The following is a 27,506-nucleotide window of genomic DNA, read 5'->3' on the forward strand; positions in this document are numbered from 1 at the left end:
TTTATTACTCACCTTCAATATCCAAACTTGTCTGTGGTTACCAACACCACTACAAATATTATACTAGCAGATTTTTCGTTTAAGTCAAACAAATTGTTCTAAGATCAAAAGAAATATGGTATTCCTTTTCTAAAGTAGCAAGTCTAAGTAAATTTCCTATTTCGATAATTTTCTACACTTTGAGGATGAAACAAGAGAATATCCTGTATTACAACAGAAGGGCTTCTAAATGTGTTGCTGTAGTTAATAGAAGTGAGAATACTATTTACAATGAAAAAATTAGTATAACCTTAATTTGTACAATTAAAATTTCTGAGGATTTAGCTATTCTCTCAGGCTATTTGCAAGATTTTACAAAATAAAATAATAGAGCTCTCAGATGTTTTCCTTTAATAGATGATGTCCTCATGTTGAGGAACCTTATCAACTTTAATAGATTTGATTTCTATCACACTTACTTTTTTGTGATAAATGCTACAGAGTCCTCTCTCTATGTCAGGCAATTTACGTAGATGATTTTCTATTTGACCCAACACACTAGATTCTGAATGGAGAACTTCAGATACAGCATCAAGTCGGGCATTTATTTCCCTGTAAGAACAGAGTAATACCAATTATTAGATATGTTAGGAACTCAGAATGTCGCCATTTCCCACTCTAATGCCCAGGACTATGAGACAGCCACTTAGAAAAGCACAAAGAAGACTCCTCCTTCATATCTCTGGTCATTCCCTGCCTCTTATTATCATCTGAATTAAAGAACAGGTACCATACAAGGAAAGTCATTAGCTGGGTGGGACAGAGACTGGTTTACCAGGCAAACAGAGAGACTGCATTTCCCAGTATCTCCTGCAGTTAGATGTGGCCACATACCTGAGTTCTGAAGTATGGGTAGGAATTACATGAGCCACTTCTAGCCCTGGCCCATAAAAACTTCCTGGGTGAAGATAAATTATTTCTGGGTATAGCCTCATTTTTGCTATGATTCAAGTGATAAAAATCAAAATAATGCTTTATTACTCACCTTCAATATCCAAACTTATCTGTATACAATACTGCTACTAATCCTCTCTCAGTATCATATTAGCTGACACATTTATTCTTTTCCTCCTTTGCTGGTTAAATGTTGAGCTCAGAGCAATCTTGTGTGCCACATGTTGACTCCACCTGCCTGAGTCCACGAGTGGAGCAGAAAATCCTCCACTCCCATATCTGTTACCAGTTGTGTCAGCAAGAAATAAAACTCTGATGTATTTAACCACTGAGATTAAGAACTTATTTGCTATAATAGCTTCCATTACCTTGGCTAATGCAATAGGTCTACAATGAACAACAAGATGACTAGGTGGTGGTGGTGACGGTCCAACTGATCAACTGAACCAAAGAGAATTAGGCACAGTGAGCCTGAGCAAAAACTGGGGAGTAGCAATAGAAAGTGCAGAGGATATGACTTCAGAAGACTCAGGAGATCAGGGTTGCAGGATTTTATCGATGATGACACTTTAAGAGATGCAGCACTTGGGAAGAAGTGGTGAGGCCTTGTCAACTTAAAATGGAAATTTGATAGACTAAGTACATCCTAAATGAGATGTGGTCCACGAAGTACCTATAAACATCAAAGGTGCACACTAGGTATAACGGCCACATGTGATATTGAAGAGTAAGATAAGAAAACGTATCTGGTGAATAGTGGGCCCTCAGTAAATTTTTTTAAATGAATGCATGAATAAGCAAGTGGACGAAAGCATAAAATGCTGTTTTAGGGGGAAAGGAGGCATCAACTACTGAATAAACAAGTCTCTCTCTCAAAATTCTGTTGATACCATACACACTGATATGAAGGGCAAATCTTACTTACATCAGGATCCTATCTCAATGACAGTGCAATTGAGTACTTTAAAATTAGTTGGGTGCTTTTATCTTCACTATCCTTATAATTACCTGTGAGATCATGCCTTTTCACAATATAGAACCACTATACAATGAAACTTTAGGTTTCATTTTTGTTCCATTTTTCTCTGGCTCATACCCTCCTTTGTAGAACAAGCATTTGGTCCAAGCATAATGCAGGAGAGTAAGACAGAGCTTTGTAGACACACAGACTGGTTCCTCTGGAATCCATCCACTTCTCTCCTTCTCTATTGCCACTACCCTAGTGTAAGTGAGAATAATTTCTTGCAAAGACTACTGGAACAGCCTCCTAACTTTCCCCCCTACATCCACTTCTGTCCCTTTCTCCAATTCATCCTCCACACCACAGCCTGAGTAGGCGTCCTAAAACCCAAGTCTGGCCATGTCATACCTCTGCTTTAAGTTCATCAATGACTTATCACTAATCTTAGGTTCAAATCCAGAACCCTTAACTGACCTACAAGACAAATGGTGCCTACTGACCTCTCAAGTCTCCCCTCAGGTCACCTGTCACTCTGACTCAACTTCTTCCAATGTCTCGATCACTCCAAGTTCTCTGACACTGGGTTTTCACATTTGCTGCTTACTTTGCCTGGAAGACTCCTCTCCTCCCTACTGCCCACTGGCTACACTTAGTTTGGCAAGCTCCTTCCCACTCTTCCTCTGAAAGGGCTTTCTAGACTCACTAGACCAGGTTGAAACCCTTTGCCATCCTTTCTCATACCACTCTCTTTTCTCTTGCCACAATGGGAATCATAACTATTTCTTCTTCAATTGGAATTTACTGTTTCACTGTCTTTCCCAATAGACTATAAACTTAGTGAGGACAGTGATCATTTCTTCATCCCTGCAGTTCCAGGATCACAATATATGCTCAATAAATAGCTTCCGAGTTCAATTCAATTCCAAAGACTACATATAAAGTAAATCAAGATGAGGTTTAAAAAAAATTAGATTTTCTTTGCATACCATTGTTGTGATAAAATAAATCAATGTTTTACTCTAACATTTATCCAAAATGCTATACAAATATAAAGTTTTACTTTAATAACTCACTCCTGCATAAATGAAAGATGATACCAATTGGAATAGACTAAGTTGATGCTACAGATGGTTTCAGGACAGATAAAATAATGCCATCTGTGAACGTATAAGACAGCCTACACAAATAGCTACTGTCTCAAAAATTCAAAAAAATGTTCCGAGTTATAGAAAGATAAGAGCAGGAGTTTAATGAAAACCTAAGCCATATTTATGAAATCTACCAGAAGATTTTCTTTAATAGATATAAAACTATAAGTTTCTTAGAGAAATGTTGTGCTAAGTTGGTTTGGAATCTTGGAAAACACAAAGGAAGCAGCTGTTGTTCTAGCCTAGTGTTAGCGCAGGCAAAAGCAGCATGCTCATTATGCATCATTTTGGTTCTAACCTAACCTTCTTTAGGGAAACAACAGATCAGAGATTAAGAACTTGGGATCAGGAGGCAGGGGGCCTCATTTCAAACCCAGGCTCTGCCATTTACCAACTACATAGCCTTGCCTGGTTTCTCTATCTATAAAATGAGAATAGCAATGGGCCCTAACTCTTGGTATTATTACAAAAATTCAATGAAATAATACATGCCTAGACTTAGTATAGTGCCCACTACATAGTACTCATCAAATATTAACAATTACCATCATTGTTACAAAATTTGTTCAGTGGATACCAAAAAGGACAGCATAAGAGAGGGAGAAATAGCACCCAAAATATAATCTTGAAATAATTATATGTAGACAAACCTTAGAGAATAAATATGTAAACAGGTATTTTGTGCAAAGTGAACAAGGAAGGAATATACAAGAAGAGGTAGTCCTAGGATCTTGAGTGCTAAATCTGATAGATAGTGATGATTTGAAGTACTATGTTGAAACTGGTTAGTAGGTTGCACAGAGAAAAAAAGCATGTTATAACTAATTACCGATGTCTAAATGGACAGAGAGAGAGTACAAGGATGAGGGGCACTGTTTATCACAAATTTCTCATCACTGGGGTAGCTATAATTCCATTTTATCTCCTATATACAGATCAGAATGCAAATAAATAAGAATGACTTCGAAGTTTTTAAAAATAATTCCAATATCTTAGAAGTGCTCTTTAATTAGTAGTAGCAAGACCTTCCAAGTAATTATAATAAAGCAATATGTCAGACCACCAGAATAGAGGATTATTACTTTAGTACAATCAATAAGAGAGATTTGGCAGTAGTGACAGGCAACAAAACAGGAAGTAGCATTGTCAAATGAATGATAATAAAGGCATTATTCCAAGATTCCCTCTAGTATGCTGTGGTTGATCCTATAATACTATACAATCTAAACAAATGAAAAGAAGGCAAGTGAGTAATTTCACTCCACATGCCCCCTCTTCCAAAAAGGAATCTGAGTTCCTAGGTGTAACAAATATTCTTCTTTACCACCAGAGATCCAAGGACTAAATGTGGGTGTCACTGGAGTCCTTCACATTTGAAGATGAACTAAGTGATGATGTGAGTATCTATTGTGTATGGCTGTCACTCAGAAACACAGTGTGTGACCCACCACTATAGCGACTGATGGAGTCAGTACCTGCTGGTTGCTACTTGCAGAGATGCTCCTGGGGAGAAAAAGCTGAAATACAAACTGCTGAGGGGTTGTTTGTTTGTTCACTAAAAGCTGCACTTTAAAGACAGATGATACAAAATTAATAAATTAAATTCAGATGATAACACATTGGTCACATGATATGACTAAATCAACTAAATAACCTTCTATTAGAAACATGAACCATAATCCCTTTCCTAGGACCTAAGCATCACTACCTGCACCTACTGAGCTTTGCCTTTCACATACACCATTCATTCATTCAGTGAACAATTACTGAGTACTTACAAAGTACCAGTTATAAAAGGTGGTAGACATTAGGGCTACAAGTGTTAACAATAGACCTTTGTTAGTCACAAAGAATTTATACCCTAAGGACAAACAGTAAAACTTCTTAAAAAGAATTAATGGTAACAATGTGATAAGATGATAAGATTATAACAGGATTATGATCCAGGTACAATGGGAACACAGAAGAGAAGTATCTAACCCAGTTTTACGGTCAGGGAGGATTTCCTGGGGGGTGGCTATTGTCTGAGCGGTCAGGGAGGATTTCCTGGGGGGTGGCTATTGTCTGAGCGGAGAACTGTAAGTGACTGGTGGAAGACGGAGGGTGAAGGTGTGAAAAGTTGACAGTAGGAGCCAGAGAGGTAAGCAGAGGCCTGGTCATGTGAGCAATGCAGGCCGCATGGGAGCTTTGACTTTATCTTGGGGACAATGGGATCCAAGGCTAATTTTGGATGGCCATAAGAACAGCAGCAGAAAGATGTTAGAAAACTGTTTCAAAAGTCCTGGAAAGCAACACTGAAGGGCTGAACTGGAACAGAGGATATGGGAATGGAGAGAAGCATGTAGTGCCAAGAAATATTAAGGAGGCAAAATTAACAGGAGTTGTGCAGATTAGATAAGAAAGGAAGAAGAAGGAAGGTATATGTTGGGTGATGAGATGCACTGTGACACCATCCACAAATACCATGTTCGAAGCTGTACAGATCATGAAAGAAAGGTATTATTTATAAAATTACATTCTAAAGAGCTATTCTGAATATTTACATTGTGGTAAATTGTAAATGATCCAAAAAGTTTTAAAGGATTATTACTACATGTGTTCTGATAATGCAACACTTTGGTCAATAGAGTACAATTCACCTTCTTCAAAATATTAACTAGAACAATTGTCTGACAGCTACCCTTCATTATCAGTTTAGGCAACAAACCCGAGCTTTTGAAAAAAGCAATATGAATTCTGTGTCTGGGAATGGTGTGAATAGGTACTTTCAGACCATTTCTGCCACTGAGGACAATTTTAAAAGCCAGATGAAACATAAAACTATGTTCATCAAAGCATCAAAGAATTAACAAAATGGTAATTAATGACCATACCAAAATCTAAAAGCAAGCAAGAACTCAAGAGAAATAATCCAGCAGTCAAAGCCACTTTTGCACTGAAGAAACATGCCAGAAAAATCTGCTGTGAAAATGAGCTGGCCCCAGGGTGAACTTGCAGTCTTATTTAGCATCATCTGGATGGACTAAAACATCTTAAGTACTGAACTTGAATTAAGATGGTCCCAGACTGGTTGTGCCACCAGAAACCTGGCAGAAGCAAACAAAAATCCTCTCTGGGAGAAGGCACCCTCATCCTAACCCTTACGTTATTCCTAAAAATAAATTTCCAAATAATATGACCAGTGCATAAACAAAGACAACCAAACACAAAAAGAAACCAGACGATTAAGAATTAACAGAAATAGGTCAGGCGTGGTAGCTCACACCTGTAATCCCAGCACCCTGGGAGGCCAAGGCAGGAGAATCACTTGAGCTCAGGAGTTCAAGACCAGCCTGAGCAAGAGTGAGACTCCATCTCTACTAAAAATAGAAAAAAATAAGCCAGGTATAGTGGTGCTCGCCTATAGCCCCAGCTACTCGGGAGGCTGAGGCAAGAGGATTGCTTGAACCCAGGAGTTTGACACTGCTCTCTAGCCTCTAGCTGAGGCTACAGAGTGAGACTCTGTCTCAAAAAAAAAAAAAGAATTAACAGAAATAATTGATAATAGGGACAGGCACACAAACCACCAAGCTACTGGGGGAAAACTGAATGATAAATACTCTGAATCCACAAAAAAGTCACCAAAAGAAAGCAAAAGAACAAAATTGGGTGTAGTGGTTTGTGCCTGTGATCCTAGCACTTTGGGATGCTGAGGCAAAAGGATCACTTGAGGCCAGGAGTCCAAGACCAGCCTGAACAACATAGCGAGATCCCATCTCTACAAAAAAATAGAAAAATTAGCCAGGCATTGTAGCATGTGCCTATAGTCTAAGCTACTCAGGAGACTGAGGCAGGAGGATCACTTGAGCCTAAGAGTCTGAGGTTGCAGTGAACTGTGATGATGCCACTGTACTCTAGTCCTGGCAAGAGAGTAAGACTTTGTCAAGAAAGGAAAAAATGGAAAAGAAGGAAGGAAGGAAAGGAAGGAGGGGGGAAAGGAAGGAAGGAGGGAAGGGAAGGAAAGGAAGAAAAGAAAGACAGGAAAGAAAAGAAACAGAATAGTTTGAGAAATTAGAAAGCAAATCAGTTATGTAATTTTCATTGCTTTACAGATGATCTTTCTTTGCTCTCTTTATAACAGTTTTATCTCTGATTTAGTTTTGAGTTTCACCATGATTTAGCAAAATGTGGATTTCTTGTTTGTTTTCAATCACTCTGGATCCACTCTGCTTTCTAAATCTGAGGATTCACATCTTTCATGATTATGAGAAATTGTCAACCTTTTATCATCTCTCTAAATATTGTCTCTCCCCATTCTAGTTTTATTTTCTTCTATATATCTGATTCTAGGCTGGTCTTTCAATCTCTTATATCTTCTATCACATTGTCTGTACCATATACTAGGCAGTTTCTTCAGATATTATCTTGCATTTCAATTATTATATTTAGTCTTGTTTAATTCACACACAGTTTTTAAAAATTATATGTAGTTCCTTTTTAAATCACCCTGAGACCCTCTTTGATGGTTGGTTGCTCTGTTCCATGTGAAAGGGCTGGTCTTGCTAAAATAACAGGAAAATATCTAATGCAATTTCCTAATAACATCTAAAGACCAATGATGAGCTCTCTCTCTGCTCTCTGTTCTTTCTCTCCCTAGCTGGCAGGTACCCTGCAGGGACTCTGTTTTCACAAACATTTGCAAAGAGAAAAAACAGAAAGGAAATGTAAATCTTTCTCTTTTGCCAGAAACTCCTTTTAGAATGTTTTGTGGCCTCAAGGTGCTCCTGAGAAGCTCCTGGAGGGACGGCAGAGGGTCAAACTCCAGGCCTTAGTTTCCTACCCAAAACCATATCTCAGGGGCAAAATCACATCCACTGACTACACGGACTACATTTCAGAGATAACCAAGTTTCCAGGAGCAGAGAAAACAAGAAAGACTGAAGTCTCCCGGCTGCCTCCTGCTAATTACTCCACAGCCTCTTTCTGTTTCAACTGACAACAATTACTGTCTTTTCTTTCTCTTTGTCTCCATAAAATCAGCAAGCCACTTGGCCTCAGTGCTGGCACCTCCCTTCTCGTTCTTTAGGATGCCATGCTGTTTCCTGCCCCTTTCCCCTCTTTCTTTCACTCTCACTCTCTCTCTCTCTCCTCTAAGAAGATAAAATAAACTTTGACTTTTAGAATATCCTAATCTCTGCATGAGAAATCTTTCTCCCCTACACTGTGAGCACCTACTAAGCTTTCCACCCTAACATCATGCTCATACTTTTAATTCTCTTTTGTGTTTATTTCAACTTGGTGATTTGACTTTTATCTGAGGTACAATCAAACTGTTTTAAGTAAATTTTACAGGTTAGGAATTGCCAGACAACACAGATAGTATAAATTAGAACTGCAAACCTATGAGGGAGGACCTGTGGTTAAGAATTCTTGGAAACTTTTCCACCTGATGAGACTATACCCAAATGTGTTTCTTTGTCACCTCTCCACTGAGATGATAGTCCTTGGAGTGTCCTACATTACTGTAGTCTCCCTAACTTAATGGACCCAAGACCTGGTCTCCTGTCTTCCACAAGGCAATTAAAACTCAATCTTCTTGACTACCAAGATCTGCAAGGGCCCAGAGGGCAGCTGCAACAGTCAAGTCACGTCCATTTCCACCTCCTTTTTCAATCTGTTCCTTGAGTTTTTCCCTATTTTTTTTTATACAAGTTCAGCTATGTCCTAAAAGGATGTCTGTTATACTTTACCCAGCATATTGGTTATTTCACATAAGGAGATATTTTATGACATTAAAGCCACAGAATATGAAATCCTGTCATAGCATTTTGAGGGGAGATATTCTGAAAATCCTCACTAATAAAGGCATAAAGATGGAGAAAGATAAAGTGGGAGGAGCCAAGAAGGAACAGATATACAACTCCTTCTCATTATCTTATGTATTCCTCCTCCTCCACCCAAATGGAAGTTGCCATTTACGGTTGGTCATCTGAGCTGGTCTAAATCTCACTGAAGGTCCTGACACTGAAGAACAAAGCAGAAGCTACCTATCTGCACCTCTTGGGATGCAGATGGCCAGGAAGTTTTAGCTGGCCTCTGCTTTGTTCTTTATCAATGGTGACAACATGTAGACTTAGGTCATTCATTTTACCTGCTGTATAATATTCCAATATATGATTAGACAGCAATTTTCCATTTCCCTACTAAGAATTAGGTTGCTTCCAGGTTTTTTTGTTATTACAAAGATCAAAGCTATCTTCTTGACCAAAATTTGATACTAGGAACGATACTAAACCTTTATGTATATTGTCTCACTTAGTCCTCACAACACTGAGGTACATATTGTAATTTCCATTTTACAGGTGAAGAAACTGTCCAAAGTGACACAATTGACTGAGGAAATCAGAACTCAAGCTGAAGTCTCATTAGCTTGTGCTTAGCTTGGATGACCTAAGTCTCAGTTTTTCTCATCTATAAAATAGAAGTAATAACTATCTCTAAAGAACAGTTGAAAAATTAATACAGATAATATAGGTCAAAAATGCAGCAAAATTAGAGATTAGTTTTCCACCCTGACATTTTCTTCCCACTTCCTTGATCCTTCTGAGCTTTAGGCCCTCTGCTTCTCCAACACAGACACATTCAGAGTAACACATCTCACCTCTTAGATGTTAGTCTTTCCCTCATTCTAGCCTTGGCTATTTTCTTTCCTCAAATCCTATATTTAGACCTCTGTTCCTTTCTCCCCCAAATTTTCCTTAACTTATTTTTTAACACAAGGTTTCTTCTGTGATTATATTATATATACTGTTTTATTATAAACATTCTTTTTATTCTATAAATTAATTTTGTTGACATACTACTTTCCCCTCTTTTTATTCTTCCACCCCACCTTTCAGCAACATATTTTTCATCCCTAAAATCAATCTAACACTTTGTATAAATACTTTCACCTGGATAGACAGTCCAGGATGTTTGTCAAAGATAAGATGGATAATTTTTCAGAGAACTGCACTACAGGCACAAAATTGCAATTTACAAAATGTTTGCAATTTACAAAATTCAATGGTTCTTTATAATTTCACTTCAGATGATGAACAAGTGCAAAACATTTAAATAATAATTAAAACATTTGCTTCCATTCCAGAGATGGGTACATTCAATCTAAGTATGCCAAAAGGAGGAAAAATTTGAAATACTAAGCCTATTTGTTGTAGGTTAACTTGTGTGCCCCAAGAAAGATATGTTGAAATCCTAACCCCCACTGTCTCAGAATGGGACCCTATTTGGAAATAGGATCCCTGCAGATGTAATTAGTTAAGACAACGTCACAATGGAGTAGGACTGTGTCCTTATTAAAAGCACGCCATCTGAAGACACGTATATAGAGAGAATATCACGTGAAAAAGAACACAGAAAGGAGACACATCTACAAAGCCAAGGAAAGCCAAAGATTGCCAGCACATCTCCAGAAGCTAGGAGAGGGGCATGGAACAGATTCTCCCTGAAAGAACCAACCCTACACAGAAAAGAAAGCTATGTGAAGGTGAACAAAACAAACTAAAAGAACCAACCCTACTGATACCTTGATCTTGGACTTCTAGCCTCCAGAACTATGAGACAATAAATTTCTGTTATTTAAGCTGCTCAGGTTGTGGTACTTTGTTACAGCAGCCCTAGCAAACTAATGCACCGCCTAAATTACCCATTATAGAATTCAAATTCTGCAAGTATGGCTTTAAAGAGCTGTAGGAAAATCACAGTGCCCCCCAAATATTACTGAGTAAATAAATTCCAATTCGGATGTGTTTAGAGTTATGAGCTAGACCTTTTACATGATACTTAAAACTAATGAAGCCTAAAAGTGGAAGACAGCACCTTCCTATCACCCGGCCTGGCTTCCTTACTCAGTTGCATGACTTTCTCCAAGTAATTTCTATCTATCATAATTCCAGTAGAGATTTGACAAGAAAGCACAATGTTGCCACACCATCTCTTCCAGTGGTAAGTACAACGTTTTCATACTTGGCCAAGCAATTAATTATTCCACTAAAAGGGAAGAAATTATTTCTCTCAACCAATTCTGCAGCACTAAAATAAGGAATCATATAAAAGAAATTCCTCTTTTAAAGTTCTTTTAAAAATCAATTTTCTTAGGAAAATAGACTTTCCTTACAGAGGTGTACCTTGATTTTCAGAGCCTTTTTGGAAACCTAAAATTTCCAAATGGATTCATTTGTTCATAGTTTATTGATTCAAAACATGAGACATAGCCCTTAAAACAGACTGCATGTGTGGTGGGGACAGAGGGTAAGAAGTGCGACAAAAAACAAGAGAGTTAACTTTCCACACAGGGAGGAAGGAGAATAAGAAGGAATCCTCAAAGGAGACATCTGAATTGGGTCTAAAAGGATTTACTCTTTTAATCACTCATTCAATAAACATTGATCGAATGCTTTCTATAAACATATAAGGGAACTTCAAGAAGTACATGGAAAAATGGAATTAAACGATAAAAATTTAAAAATATAAACTTTATTTCTGTACATAAACTCCATCAAGTTTAAGGCATTTTTGTAAGTGATGATACCAGCCATTTAGCCTATCCCTAGAGAAGTGAGGGTCCTGGGAATTTAACCACATCAATGCCATCTTTTTACATTGTTAACCGAAGAAAAATAGGTACTCTTTAAAAAATTTTTAAGATTCGGAAATTAAAAAGAAATCAGAAGGAGCCGAATCAGGACAGTAAGGTAGATGCCTAATGATTTTCCACTGAAACTCTCACAAAATTGCCCTCATTAGATGAGAGGAATAAGCAGAAGCATTGCCACAGTGTAAGACTGGTGAAGCTTTCCTGGGAGTTTTTCTACTAAAGCTTTGGCAAAGTTTCTCAAAACACTCTCATAATAAGCAGATGTTATTGGTTCTTTGGCCCTCCAGGAAGTCAACAAGCAAAATGCCTTGAGCATCTCAAAAAACTGTTGCCATGACCTTTGCTCTTGACTGGTCTGTTTTCGTTTTGACTGGACCATTTCCACTTCTTGGTAGCTATTGATTTGATTGTGCTTTGTCTTCAGGATCATACTGGTAAAACCACGGTTCATCTCCTGTTACAATTCTCCAAAGAAATACCTCAGACTCTTATCCCACTTATTTAAAATTTCCATGGAAAGCTCTGCTCTTATCTGCAGCTCATGTGGGCACAATGGTTTTGGCATTCATCAAGTAGAAAGTCTGTTCAGCTTTAATTTTTCTGTCAGAATTGTGTAAGCTAAACCAATTGAGACATCTATGGTGTTGGCTATTGTTTGTGCCATTAAACAGCAATCCTCTTCAATTAGGGCCTGAACAAAATGAATTTTTTCCTCAAAAATTGATGGGGATGGTCCCCGCTATAGACTTCATCTTCGCCATCATCTTGTCCCTTCTTAAAATGAGTTATCCATTTGTAAACTGCTGATTTCTTTAGGGTATTATCTCCCTAAATTTTTCATAAAGCATCAATGATTTCACCATTCTTCCTTCCAAGCAGGACCATAAACTGGGTGTTTGTTCTTGCCTCAATTTTAACAGAATTGATAGTGCTCTAATAAGGGCTCTTTTCAAACTGATACCTTATCCTTCTTAGTGCCCCATGCTAGATCCTATTCACACATGTTATAACAAGTTAGTACAAGTTTATTTTGAAGCAAAAAATTTTTGAAATCTGTGTGTAGTTTTTTCATAATACACATTTTCCATAAACTTTTGAAGACCCCCCTGTACAGAGATGGATATTAAGTAAACACACAAATATCAATTATGACAATCCCATAATCCTTGTTTGATATGCCATCAAACAAGGAGACAAGGAACATAATTTAGATTAGGAGGTCAGAGAAAATCTCTCTGAATACATAACATTTTAAGCTCAGACCTAAAGGATAAGCATTTAACCCTATAAAGATTGAAGAAAAAGGGAAGAATATTCTAGGTAGAAAGAACATCAGGTACAAAGACCACAAGATGAGAAAAGGCTTTGGAACGAACACACGGGCAACAAAAGCAAAAATAGACGAATGGGATTGTATCAAACTAAAACTCTCCTCCACAGCAAAGCAAATGATTAACAGAATGAAGAGACAACCCATGGAGTGGGAGAAAACATTTGCAAATCATACATTGGCTAAGAGATTGATATCCAAATTACATGAGGAACTCAAACCACTCAATAAGAAAACAAATAACCCTATTTAAAAATGGGTAAAGGACCATAATAGACATTACTTAAAAAATATACAGATGGTCAACAGATATAAGAAAAATGCTGAACATCTCTAATTAGAGAAATACAAATTAAAACCACAATGGGATGTCACCTCACATCCAAAGGATGTGTATATAGCCAAATTGAAATCAGTATGTCAAAGAGCCATTTGCACTCCCATGTTCACTGCAGCATTAGTCACGATAGTAAAGACATGGAAACAACTGGAGTGCCCATTAACAGACAAATGGATTAAAAAATGTGGTAAATACACAATGACGTACTATTCAGTCTTTAAAAAAAAAAAAAGCAGGAAAATCTGTATTTCAACAATACAGATAAACCTGGAGGACGTTATGCTATGTGAAATAAGCCAAGCACAGAAAGAGAAATATCGTATGATCTCACTTATATGTGGAATCTAAAAAAGTCAGACTCATAGAAGTAGAGAATAGAATGGTGGTTACCAGAGGCTGGGGGAGAGTGTAGGCAGGGAAAGAGGAGATGTTGGTCAAAGGGCACAACATTTCAGTTAGATAGAAGGAATAAGTTCTGGTGATCTATTGTATAACATGGTGACTATAGTTAATAATGCAGTATATATGTGAAATAGCTAAAAGAGGATTTTAAATGCTCTCACCACAAAGAAATATTTGAGGTGATGGATATGTTAATTACCCTGATTTGACTATTCTATAATGTATACATAAAAAGAAGCAACAAATTGTACTCCATAAATATACACAATTATTATTTGCCAATTAAAAATAAAATTAAAAACTTTTTTTAAATTAAAGAACATATATTTAAGGTACAGGTAGAAGAGGTACTCATGAAAGAAGCTCAATTTCCTTTTAATTTTTTTAGTAAAATTCTGCACCGACAAGGCTATTTTATGGAATAAAAGGTGATGGGGGGTGGAAAACTTGGGTACTGAAACTTGGGTACTTGGTCCTAGACTTATGAACTATGTGATTGCCCCAAGAACTAGAATAGGATAAAAAAAATAAAGAGGAGCTTGAGGGATTTAAGAGGATTCATGGATGACTGACAAAAAATGAGATCTTGTAGAACCTGGGGAGATTGGCATTATCTTGCTAAATTCCCTCATCACCCATTATGTGTTGTATGATCTCACTGTAGAAGAAAACCAGACCCTAAACCAACCTTTGGCTGTCAATGTCAGAGACAGAATATCACCCTGGATGAACCACTGATGTGATCAACCACAGCACTTACATTAGTGTAAAGAACAAAGAATACCGTTGCATGCCACTCAATGACAGGGATACATTCTGAGAAATGCAGTTAGGTGATTTTATCATTGTGCAATCATACAGTTTACTTACACAAGCTCAGATGGCATAGTCTACTACACGGCTAGGCCATGTGGTACAGTCTAGTGTTCCTAGGCTACAAACCTGCACAGCATGTGACTGTACTGAATATTGTAGGCTCCTGTAACACAAGGATAAGTATTTGTGTGTCTACACATATCTAAACAGAGAAAACACCACTGTATATGTGGTCCCTCATTGACCAAAATGTTGCCATGCAGTGCATGACTGTAAATATATAGCTGAGCCACTGACTAATTAGCACCTTTTCTCTAGGTATTTGTTTGTAATAGGCTGCAAGTGCCATTAAGATTTAACTGGAATTTTGGCTGGGTGCAAGTGGCTCACGCCTATAATCCTAGCACTTTGGGAAGCCAAGGAACGAGGACTGCTTGAGGCCCAGAGTTTGAGACCAGCCTGAGCAAGAGCAAGACCCCCACCTCTACAAAAAATAGAAAAATTAGCCAGGCATGGTGGTGCGTGCCTATAGTGCTAGCTTCTCAGGAGGCTGAGGCAGGAGGATCTCTTGAGCCCAGGAGTGTGAGGTTGCAGTGAGCTATGATGACACCACTGCACTCTAGCCCAGGCAACAGAGCAAGAACCTGTCTCAGAAAAAAAAAAAAAAAAAAAAGACTTAACTGGAATTCTTTTGAAGTGGGTTTTAATGGATTAGGAGGATAAGAGTTTTAAAATCATGACCTAAAACAAAAACGGCAAAGAAGTAGTTTTGTGCATTTGTTTTTGGCTAATGTCAATGGTAAGCCAGTGGAAAGTTCATACTTGAAAATATCAGTGGGTCAATGCCTGGCATATTTTCTCTCACTCTTTCTGAGAAGGTAGGATCCCCAAGGGATATGTGATCCAACCTGTAAGAGTAGACAACATGGTCTACTGAATTTATCTCAAATTAATACTGGGTACACAAAAGGAAGGAAATTTAGCATTAGAAGTAAAAATTTTTATTTACGTGGTAAAGTCTGCTAGTGAGTCTGTTTCTGCTGAATATTTCAATCAACCAAATTAACAGTAAAACTTGCAGTGGCTGTTTAGGCAGATGTCTTTCCATGAGCCAGAATGCTACATCCCTTACCTTACTGTCCACAGAGTATCCACTGAAAGCCACCTTGTCATAAGGTCTGCTTGTTTCATTTGAATATTGAACTAAAGGAAATATTTCCATTTTCAGGATTTCTTCCTTACCTCATCAATTTCCCATGTCTTAAGTTCTTTACAGTTAAGACAGGAAGTCAGAGTGACCCATTAAATCTGAAGTGATTTGGTAATCATCATCATCATCAAAACAGTGTCTTAAAGCTTATTACCAACATTAACAACATCTGCTATCCTTTATTGAAAATAGTGACTATTTATTAATCACAGAGTAAAATGGGGCTAATAATACCATCTATTATACTTAGCCTGTTGCACAGTTTAAAAGAGACAATGCTCATAAAGCTGCTAGGCTTACTGCCTGGTACGAGATAAAGAGCTCAGAGTTTTATTTCTTAGAGCAACCCTGTGATGACATGTTCTACCATTTCAAAGGTGAGAACACTGAGGATTAGTGAGATTGACTCACTCGGTTGACAGAGTCAACACATAGCAGCTCTCCTACCCACCACACCATCTTCTCTCTGGCCTAGGCACATGGGCGACTGTTCAGGACAACCGCTAGTGCCCACTCTCTGCAGTCAATGCCGGATTAAAACCTGAGCTTTACCTCTATCAGCTGTGAAACACTGAGCAAGTCATTGAAGCTCTCTGAATCTGTTTCCTTGTTTCAAGGACCTATCTCAAAGGGTGACTTTGAGTATTAAATACTGGTACATAGTAAGAGCTCAATAAATAGGATTTATTCAGTAAACATTAATCGGGCTCCTACTAAGTATCAGGCACTGTTCTAGGTCAGAGTCCCCAAATTTATCTGCATATCAGAATCATCTAGGGAACTTTAAAAAACTCCAACTCCCTGGTCACCCTGGAGATCAATTAATCACAATTTCTGGGTGTTGGACACAGGCGTCAGTATTTTGTAAAGCTTCCCAGATGGTTCCAATATGCAGACAAGCTCAGAAATCACTGTGTTTTAGGCACGAGACTCAAGGACCTTCCCTGAAGGAGCTCCTAGCTTATTCATTCTACTTTCCTAATGCTTCACACCTGACCCATCTTTTGGATTCCTTGCTGTTACTGCTTTAGCCCTCTCCATGAACTTGCTAACTTCACCCCGACTTAGTCCCCTCCTACACAAAAGCCCAGCTCTGATCATATCACCCCATGCTCAGAATCATTCAGTAACTCCCTCCAGCTATCACCTCCTCAGATTAGCCTTCAAAGCCTTCCACAAAGGGCACCCCTCCCTTCAGCGCCCCCCTCCCTACTTGCTTACGCTGATGACCCAAACTAACCGGATAACTCACTTTCCCCGGACAACAAGTCTACTGGATATGCAAACAGGCTCATTCTTAGGGATAAGGAAAAAATCCTCACGATATTAGGCAGTGTATTGCTGGCTACAAAATAAAATGTTCCCCAATGTAAAACTGTATTCTCATAAACCATGGTAACCCTGGTTTTATGGAGGCTAACATACCTTTAATTTCACAATTTTATAAGTTCAGATTAAACACACAAAATTAATAATTCCTTTTACCTTAATTTTAGGAGTGGCTGGGTCACCCACTTCTTTAACTTCCGTCTTCCAAAGGCAGTTTTAGTGTGGTCTAAAACCCAAAACAAACTTCCTTTGGTTTTCATATCCGTCTAAGAAAGACCACGAAACAAGTTTTATCAGTTAGATAATATACTGAGCCAAATGGTTGGCTGTTCATGAGCTCTAGGTAGTCCCCATATACTCTAATTTTAAATGCTATATATGCCTAGCACAATATGTGGCTCATAACAGGTGTTCATTTAATGTTTGATGAATGAATACATACATACAGAAAATGAACTTCTGATATTTTGCACAGAAAAGGGATAGTCTGTGTGCTTTTTGGTTAACTAAGAATAAATTACTGAGAAGACTATTTTGAAATATATGCTTCTCCTAAGTATCTTAAAAATATAATTGCATACTTTCCTGCCTTGGGAAGTATAGCAAAGACAATTTAGTTTTCCTTTTGTAACTCATTACCTTCCACTGGCTCAGAGTTACTATCTTACAGAGCAATGCTCTCATGACAACACTGAACAAGTAGAAAGTACTGGATATAGACACAAACCTGCACTGTACTCTAGCTGTTTATCCTGGAAGGGTTTTATTTTAGTCTGTTTTATTAAATCCCTAGTAAAAGTTTGCTTTTGCCACTTAAAAGTTGAGCCCCCAAAAATTCACAATTAACTAGAGATGAGTTAATTTTAACAAGGGATTCATAGTATTACAAAGCCTATTGAGATGTTTAAATTTTATATGAAACATAAAATTGCTATTTCCACCTGAGTTACATTTTTTGTTTGATTTCTGTTTTTACTTTTTCTCTGTAAGTAGCTACTTACAGAGCACCTCCTAGGTGCTAATCACAGTAAAGACATGGTCCCTTATTCAGGGCATTTATACCTAAGTTTGGGGGGGAAAAAAAGACTTATAATTAGGATGCAATGCCACCCGGCAGGAATCAACTAGAAAAGGTATAACAGAAGCTCCCAGACTTCAGGAGTTCAATGCAGAGCACATAGAGAAAGTACAGAGATCAGGAAGGCTTCTCTGAGGAGGAGCTGGACAAGCAGAGTAGACTGAGAAAGGCAGGCCAAAACAGCAACAGCACTTTGCGTTGAGACAAGAGCCAACCGGCTTGCATGGAGTAAAGGGCCCGGTGAGGACAGTGGAGGGAAATTAGCTGACATTCTCCAATGACCTGACAGCACTGGAGAAGCAGACTCAGACAAGACAGGGAGGGGTGGAAGAGACACAGGTCCTATTACCTTTGCTCTCACCAACCCCTAACCTTTTCCACTGCTCTACAGAAGGGGAGGCCAAAGTTGAGATGCAAAAACAAGCAGAAGATGGTAATTCTCAGCTTCTGTTTCTACAAGTCCTGATACTGGAAGGGACTTTGGAGGGTATTTTGACTCCAGATGATTTTTGCCTTATGGATTGGATTTCAGAACTGACTGCACTGCAGCAGGGTTTGAACAGGGAAGATGTGGCAGAAGCAGGGAGAGCTCAGAATGCCAGGGCTGTGTCTGTGGGCTGACTATGGGCTTTTCTCCAGCCAAGAAATGTTCTTTTATTCCTACAGCTTGTTCACTATCATGGGGATGGATATAAAGTTGATGAGAGAGAGCTGAGGGACAGATTCTCAGATTCTGGATGACAAAATGACAAGATAAAAACGTTACTGAACAAAAATAAGTCTGACTCAAGTATACTAGGATAGACTGGAAGAGGGAGAAACTATGTTAGAGAAACTAATTAATAATATACGAATCCAGGAGTCAGGAGGATAAATTCAGTGTTTACTTTAGTTGGCAACAGTAATAAATATTTCTGAAGAACTCTAAACCATTTGACTTACATGGTTCAGGTTCTCTACTTAATCAAATAAGCTGGAATTGCTTTTTATCTCTATGACATCATTAAGATAACATTAGTTTTTCAATATAACAGCTCATCTTTCCAAATAATTTAGTAAGTGAAAGCAATAACTTTAATGTCTTCATTATCTTCTTAATTCATCAATAAAGTGCAAATAAACAATGATAAAAGTTTGTGATGTGAAATATTATCCATCTTACAGTCTAATTGAATATCCCAGTAACTTGTTTTATATGCTGGATAATGAAATAAGACTGCGAACATTTCAACAAAGAATTAAAGGTATGTAGAAAAAATATAATCAAGCAGATAAAAAGTTCACTTAGTATTAATTTTCAAAGATGATGCCTTTCCAAATAAATGCTTGGATATGGAAATAAGGACACAGAAATTGTGAGGATGGGCATGTCCCTTGATCATTAAAAAGGAAAGCTCCGTAGCTCCCCAAACACCCCTCCCCGAAGTAGTATCTTACATATTTCATTCTCCAAAAAGTGAGTGCTGTAGTTATTAAGCAATAAATAGATGGCCGGCAGGGTGGTCAGCTGAAGACATTATCGTTATTTTCACCAGCACTCCTAACAACAGACCTTACTCCACATTTTTTTTCAGAACTATTTTGAATCAACTAGCCGTTACGTTTGCCTGACCTGATTCTGTAGGATTTCTAGATTCCTTAATGTTGTTCCATTAATTGTCATAAACTCCATTTCACTTGACAACTGTTTAAAATTCCTGTAAAAGAATGAAATATGATTAGTCAAGATGTTAAGTACATAAATAAAAAGTAATTTAGGAACTAGAAACATTCCAGTAACATTACGACAAAAATTAGCATTTTGATAGGAAATCAAACCAAAAGGAGCAAAATGAAAATTCATTGGGATAGTGTATTCCATTAATGCTGATGCTGTTAAATAGATTGATAAAAGAGAAGGATAGTTACTCTAACACCAAAAAACAAGAACCAGAAAGGAAAGTAATGGTAACAATGTTTTGTTTTGTTTTACAACTCCAGAATTAGAACCTAACGGTCTTATCATTAGCAGAGCATGTGGTGGTATCTTCAGGAAAAGCTATGCAATTAGCTTGAAAAATACGTCAAGATGCTTAAAACTGTCCTCCTTAATTCTTTGGCATGAGATCATCTTGATAAACATTTTAAAAACTTTGAATCAACATTCTGACATGTGCAACAATTGTTACTTACTCTATCGACAATTAACAACATATATTAAGGTGACCAACATTTAGTGAGTATAAAACTGAAAAAGTAGCAAAAGTTATTTCCTTAAACTCGGTTAAGGAATTCACATTCTACTTTTGTTCCTGTAACTATCCAAAACTAAATTAAAAGTTTAATTTCAAAAAGACTTGAGAATTGAGATGTAATATGACTAATAAACATACAATTCCAATTCATGTTAAGAAGTATTAATCAATGCATTACTAATGCAATAGTTCAATTTCCTTTATCAGCCAGGCCTTAGATGTTTCTGTCAATAGCACTTACAGACTTTATGGCTTATTTTTATTTTTATTTTTGAGAAGGAAAGAGGAGTTTACTAATTTGCCAGCAAATGAGGACGTTGGCAGACTCCCATTTCAAAGTACCAACATCCTCCTGATGGCTTATTTTTAAAGGAAAGAAAAATAATGCAGGTCTCTGGCCTATTTAATGGAAGGAAAGCATACGTGTTTGTACTCTAAACCTAACCACACTTCTCATGGCTGTAAAGAGATTTAAGTAAAATCCATTTTCCCAAGCCAGTTATGGAAACAAGTCCTCACTTAGGAATCTAGAAAACTTAAAATCAGTGTCCAAAAAAGCAGTGAAGACATTCCTTTACTTCTAGAACTCTGACTAAGGACCCAAAGCACTGGAAAAGAGAAATACCTCATATTAGGTATGCTGCCTAGTAAATGAACAAAGTCCTTTGGCAGTGTAATTTATCTGTGACAGGTTTGATCTAGCATTGAAAGGATAATCTGTCAATGATTTTCAGAGGGAAACTCTCCAAAAACTGACTGACAGCAGGTGTGTGCAGCCCTTTCCCTCCTATATCTGTTAACTTAACTTAATTTTCCTTGAATTACAGCAATTTATGTTGGGCTTTGTTGCTCCATAAATTAATATAACTATTGGAGACAGAAACGTCTCAGGAGTTTTGCAGAGCTTTGCCCTGAAGGAATATGTGAACGTGTTAGTTTGCATATCGAAAGCTGTTTCACCTCAGGAGGGCATCTCTGAAAGATCAGTAGCAGCTGTATCCCACAATGGCCCCGCGATTCTCAGGCCTGAGGTTTGGACTTGCTTTGAAAAGCAAAGCAGGTCTGCTAAGAGCCACAGGATGAGAGCTGATCAAGGAATGCCCGCCTGACAGACAGACACCTGTGGCTGAAAGCAATTAGCCCAAGGGACAATTCCTGCTTAAACTCCTGACTACCTGTCTCAATACACAACAACTTGATAAAGAAAATATGGAGCCACTATATCTCTGTTTAACCCTTCCATTAAGTGATAAATCTACCTTAGAACTTGGAAGTTAGTCTTTGAAAGATTTTGTAACCATTTATTCACGTAGATAGAATTAGTTAAGGGATCTGAAGAAGCCTTCCGAAAAATTTTTAACCTAAGAGGAACTACCTGTTGTTATGTAAATCTGTTACCCCTGGCAACCAATCACTGTACCTATAAATGACCATGTAAAACTTCACTCTTTGCCTTTTGTGATTGACAGAGAGATCCAAGGCCCCCTGAATACCCGCTTTGCCTATAATCTTTATAAATCTATAAAACTATACCTTCGTCTCTGTGTATTCTTTTATTTCCATTATTTTTCATTTTCTATTATTTTCTTATCCTTTGCAACGACCCCTACCTAAGGGACCCGATTTTTTGCTGGGAGTGTGACATCTCCCTGCAGTGCTTCTACTCTCCTTAATGGATCTAAGTTCCTTGAAGGCAAAGGTTATGTATTAATTCATCTTGTAGCACCTGCAGCACCCAGCAGAAATTAGATGCTCAACAAATGTCTGCCATCTTCCTATGGGAAGCTAGTTTGGCTCCCCTTCCCCACCCCCCCCCACCCATTTTGTGTCATAAAGCCCCAGAAATGCCTGTGAAATACCCAGGGACAGTTATAAGATATAAAACATTGTTTACAGGAAGAAACAATTAGGCAATGATTGGCTGTGTAGCTGACAAGTGTCCACACAAATCTATGGTCAAAGACCCTAGTTGTAAGGGCTGATGGCCTGGACTCTGAGTTGGTATCTGATCAGTTACCAATGTGTTTAGATATGAATCCTTTAATTCCCCCCTGTTCCTGACAGGTTTAACTAACCACATCCTAAAGGCGATCAGTTAACATGTTAGTGCCCTAATCAAGACCCTTAGAAGAGTGCTTAGTTGGTGTCTTAGTCTGTTTGAGCTGCTATAACAAAGTATCTTAGACTAGGTAATTTATAAACAGAAGTTTATTGCTCACAATTTTGGAGCCTGGGAAATCCACTATCAAGGTGCCAGCAGATTTGGTGTCTCATGAGGACTCACAGATGGCACCTTCTATGTGTCCTCATATGATGGAAGGGGCAAACAGGCTCCCTCAAGCCTCTCTTATAAGGGCACTAATCCCATTCATGAAGGCTCTCAAGAAGGACCTATCACCTCCTAAAGGCCCTACCTCTTAATTGCTGATTAAGTTTCAACATATAAATTTTAGGGGGAGAAGGGACACAATTCAGACTATAACAGCTGGCATGAAAAAGATTAATTAAGAAACCATAATCCAGAAGCCTTTCCTAAAAGCATCTCAGCTAGCTGCCTTTACCTCTCATCAACAACAGAGGTGTAAGAGATAATTTTTTACTGGTGAAGTAAGTAGTAAGTGGTATTTAAGTGTGTGGACTATCCAGAAATGTTGCTCAGTTGCTTTTACCCTCACATGAACAGGGTATAATAATCCTGTAATTCCAACAGTCCATACCCTAAGGAATGGTGCTTTAGGCTTAAGATTCTGAAAGCATCCCCTGTTCCACCAGTTACAAGGGTTCTGTCACCTGACTCCAAAAACAGTCTGCTCCTACCATATGATCACACATGCTTCAAGTGAACCATTGAAACAAGGTGCTGTCAGAATGCCAAAAAGACAAAAGAGTTGGGATTTCATGGAGCTAGAGTTTATGTGATGTTTTTGTGCCTGCTTGCTAAAAAATATATGTGTGGCAGAATTTATTGGACTAACATACTAACTAGTATAGAGGTGGTGAGAGAGGATGCTTAGAGTCCTCACCTATATATAATTACTGGAGGCTCCCAATATCTACAATATCAAAAAAAGTAACTGAACAACCAAATTGGCTTAAGTTAGCACACAACACCAGACCTTTACAGAGAAAAGATATAGGTTCTTTTAATTAGCAGTATTAATGTGTTGCATATGTGGTTTTTTGTTTGGTTGGTTGTAGGGTATTTTTTTTTCTTTTTGCCCTTACTGAACAAGTAATCTAAATTTCAAATTAGATGCAGTGAGAAGGAGTTTTTTTAAACTGACATTAATTTTAATAAAAGATCAACCACTGAGCGTTCTTAAATTAGACTGATTCCTATGGAAAAGTATCAAACAACTATAGGAACGACTAACCATGCTTTTAGAGTTACCCTATATTTGGTTGACAAGTATTCTGGAATTGGATTCTTCCTTCCAGATACAAAAGAAATTACCTTCTGCCAGTGCCTGTTTCTATTAGGAATTACATACATTTTTTAACTAAATGTTGTGTCTGCCAGCATCCCAGGTACCCAGCTGTATATGATCATTGACCTGAAATAAGCAATTCTAAATTATTTATCCTTGTGGAAAAAGCCAAATTTTATGTGCTTTGAAATGAACCTCATAAACAATGCCTGGCTAGAATTCATGCTGTGTGAACCTGGTTATAAATCTTATAATCTAAGAAAATACTTCATTAATATTTCAGACATCAAAAATACAAAGGATGCTTCTTTTGAGTTTTATAATGGGAGGAAAATGTCTTTGTCAAAAGCTTTGTAGGGAAATTAAGACTATCATTCCTACCCTACTTTTTAAAAAAATGAAAACCAATCTTTCTCATTCAGAAAAGACAGTGAAGGTGTAGACCTTATTTAAAAGTTCAAACCATTAAAGAGATACCATTTAAATATTATTTAAAAATGGAAATGAAGACAAAAAAATCTATCATGTAACATGAAATCTATAGCTAAAAAAAGTTCTCTATGTACAGTATTCAGATTTCATAAATTCACCATTTGTCTACTTTGGCAGTTAATTTTATATATAAATTATCAATTGCTTTATATTATAAAACTTCAGTATTATAGATTCACTTCTAATTGATTTGTAATTAAACAACATGACCAACTTTGCATCCCTAAATGCTGCCAATAAGCCCATTAGAGAGACAAATAACGAGAAAGGTTCACATTAAGTCCCCAAGACCACTGCCAGGTTCAACGATTCGCTAGGAGGATACACAGGACTTGACATACAGACACATTAACAGCTATAATTTATTGTGGTGAAAGGATACAAAACAAATCAGAAAAGGGAAAAGGCAAAGTCCAGAGGAAACCAGAGACAAGCATCCAAGAGTCCTCTCCTGGTGGAGTCACACAGGATACACTTAATTTCCCCAGCAATGAGTTGTGACAATAGGTGTGAAATGCTGTCCATCAGGGAAACTCATTACAGACTCAGTACCCAGAGTTTTTATTGGGGGCTGGTCACACAGGTACCCTTTTCCTACCATATGCCAAAATTCCAGCTCCCAGGAAGAAAGTAGCTGTTCAGCATAAACCACATTGTTTGCAAAAACAGTTGAAGCACAGTGAGCCATTCTCAACAGGGAATGGCGGGAACCCTCCCAAAATCCAGGGTTCCAGGGTCCAGTCAAGGGCCAAGCTTGCAAGCAGGACTTTGTAAGGAGAGCTGTCTCATCAGGCCTGCTATGTTAACTTTTGTGGCACATCTCTTTTCACATTCTATTTCTCACCTCATTTCAAAGCTTTCCTACTTCTCATTTATGTTCTTTCACATCTAATGTCACTTTCTTAGTGTCTTTTAGCTCATTTTTTAAAAGCTGTAGTTTTTATTTCATTTGTGGGCATGTCTTTCTGGCACGTATCCGTTATCTGTAATGTTATCCTGCTCTTAATTTTTTTTTCATAGTAGTTTTGTACAGGATTTGTATTTGGTTTTTTTCCCATTGTTAATTTTCAAGTGAGTTAATTTTCCTGAAGTTTTAGAACACAGGTACTGTTTAGGATAGCTGTTCTAACTTTACACATCTTCCTCTTCTGTTACGTGTAGTGTCCAATTATGACACCTGACCTCTGGTTTCATTCACAAAAGATTAACAGTGTGAGAAATGCCCTCCAACCATGAACAATTAGAAAATTGGACAAATTATATAGGAGAAAAAACTTCTCAGGTATTGGGCAACACAGCACAGAAACATGATCCCGAAGAAAAACAAATGAGGTAAACACTGACTGCCTTCTTGGCAAGCCCAGGGAAACAAGAATTTGTGAAACAGAATGCACACAGAGCTCCAGCAATGTGCAGAAGACTTCCCTCAAGTCTTTGGCCAAGTACTGGTCCTCAAATGTGTGTGGGGACATCTGTGCGATCAGCGACAGAACAAGATACTAGAATGAACAATGACCAGAGCTCGCACAGGGCTTCAAACACATAGTTTGCTGTCCAGTCAGAGTGCAACTACCTCAGAATACATGAGGCATTGAGTATAGGCTTCAGAAAGGTATTGCCTTAGCAACGGGATTAAAATAGACATAGACATAGATTTCTCAACCTTTGCACCATTGACATTTAAAAAAGTGTGTGTATATATATCAGTTTTACTGATATAATTCACATACTATACAATTCACCCATTTGGAGTATGCAATTCAATGATTTTTAAGCAAAAAGAACAAGTTGGGAGGCGTCAATTTACCAGATTTCAAGCTATACTATAAGGCTATAGTAATCAAAACAGCATGGTACTGGTGCAAGAACAAAGACATAGACCGATGGATCAGAACAGAGAACCCAGATATAAAACCATCATCATATAACCATCAGATCTTTGATAAAGCAGACAAAAACAAACACTGGGGAAAAGAATCCCTATTCAATAAATGGTGCTGGGAAAACTGGATAGCCACATGCAAAAGAATGAAACAGGATCCACACCTCTTACCTCTCACAAAAATCAAGTCACAGTGGATAACAGGCTTAAACCTGAGGCTGAAACCGTAAGAAAATGTTGGAAAAACTCTTAGAGACATCAGCCTAGGCAAAGAATTTATGAAGAAGACCCCAAAAGCAATCATGGCAACAACAAAAATAAACAAATGGGACCTGATCAAATTAAAAAGCTTCTGCACAGCCAAGGAAACAATCATTATAGCAAATAGAAACCCTACAGAATGGGAGAAAATATTTGCATACTATAGATCCCATTAAGGGGTAATAACTAGAAGCTATAAAGAACTAAAGCAAATCAGCAAGAAAAACAAAATCGAATTACCCCATTAAAAAGTGGGCAAAAGACATGAACAGAAACTTTTCAAAAGAAGGTAGACTAATGGCCAAGAAACGTAAGAAAAAATGCTCAACATCTCTAATCATCAGGGCAATGCAAATCAAAACCACAATGAAACATCAGTTAACTCCAGTGAGAATAGCTTTTATCTAACAGTCCCAAAACAAATGTTGGCACAGATGCAAGGATAGGAACATTCACATACTGTGGTGGGACTGCAAACTAGTACAACCTCTATGGAAAGTAGTATGGAAATAAAGAACTAAAAGTACAACTACCATTTATTTGACCCAGCAGTCCCACTACTGGGTATTTACCCAAAGGAAAAAAGATATTCTATAAAAAAAATCTGCAGTCGAATGTTTATAGCAGCACAATTCACAATTGCAAAGACGTGGAAACAACCCAAGAGCCCATCAATAGATGAGTGGATTAATAAAGTGTGGTATGTGTATATACCACGGAGTACTACTCAGCTATTTAAAAAAAATGGGGAACTAATACCTCTTATACCATCGTGGATGGAGTTGGAGCCTATTCTTCTAAGTGAAGTATCACAAGAATGAAAAAACAAACACCACATGTACTCACAATTAAATTGGAACTAATCGATCCACACCTATATTGCACTACCTATGTGCACATATGGTAGTAACATTCATCAGGTGTCAGTCTCAAATCATCTACCTCTAAACACATCAGGGCCTAATTTTTTTTTAAAAAGTTTCCTTATTCCAGTGTTAATACTTCTTTGCTTGATGATGTAGGGACA

General features: G+C 37.7%; 1 protein-coding gene across 1 annotated transcript in view; it reads right to left on the reverse strand.

Moving 5' to 3' along the window:
• MSH3 (mutS homolog 3) overlaps positions 1-27,506 on the reverse strand; it is a 209,051-nt gene that overhangs the window by 115,664 nt on the left and 65,881 nt on the right. Inside the window, exons 11-13 of the mRNA XM_012664615.1 lie at positions 19,795-19,879; positions 17,261-17,370; positions 459-591 (exon numbers count right to left, since the gene is read on the reverse strand). Coding sequence (XP_012520069.1) covers positions 459-591; positions 17,261-17,370; positions 19,795-19,879 — 328 coding nt within the window. The remainder of the gene's footprint in view (positions 1-458; positions 592-17,260; positions 17,371-19,794; positions 19,880-27,506) is intronic.

This window comes from Propithecus coquereli, unplaced genomic scaffold (assembly GCF_000956105.1).
Source record: "Propithecus coquereli isolate 6110/MARCELLA unplaced genomic scaffold, Pcoq_1.0 Scaffold9, whole genome shotgun sequence".
Classification (NCBI taxonomy): Eukaryota; Metazoa; Chordata; class Mammalia; order Primates; family Indriidae; genus Propithecus; species Propithecus coquereli.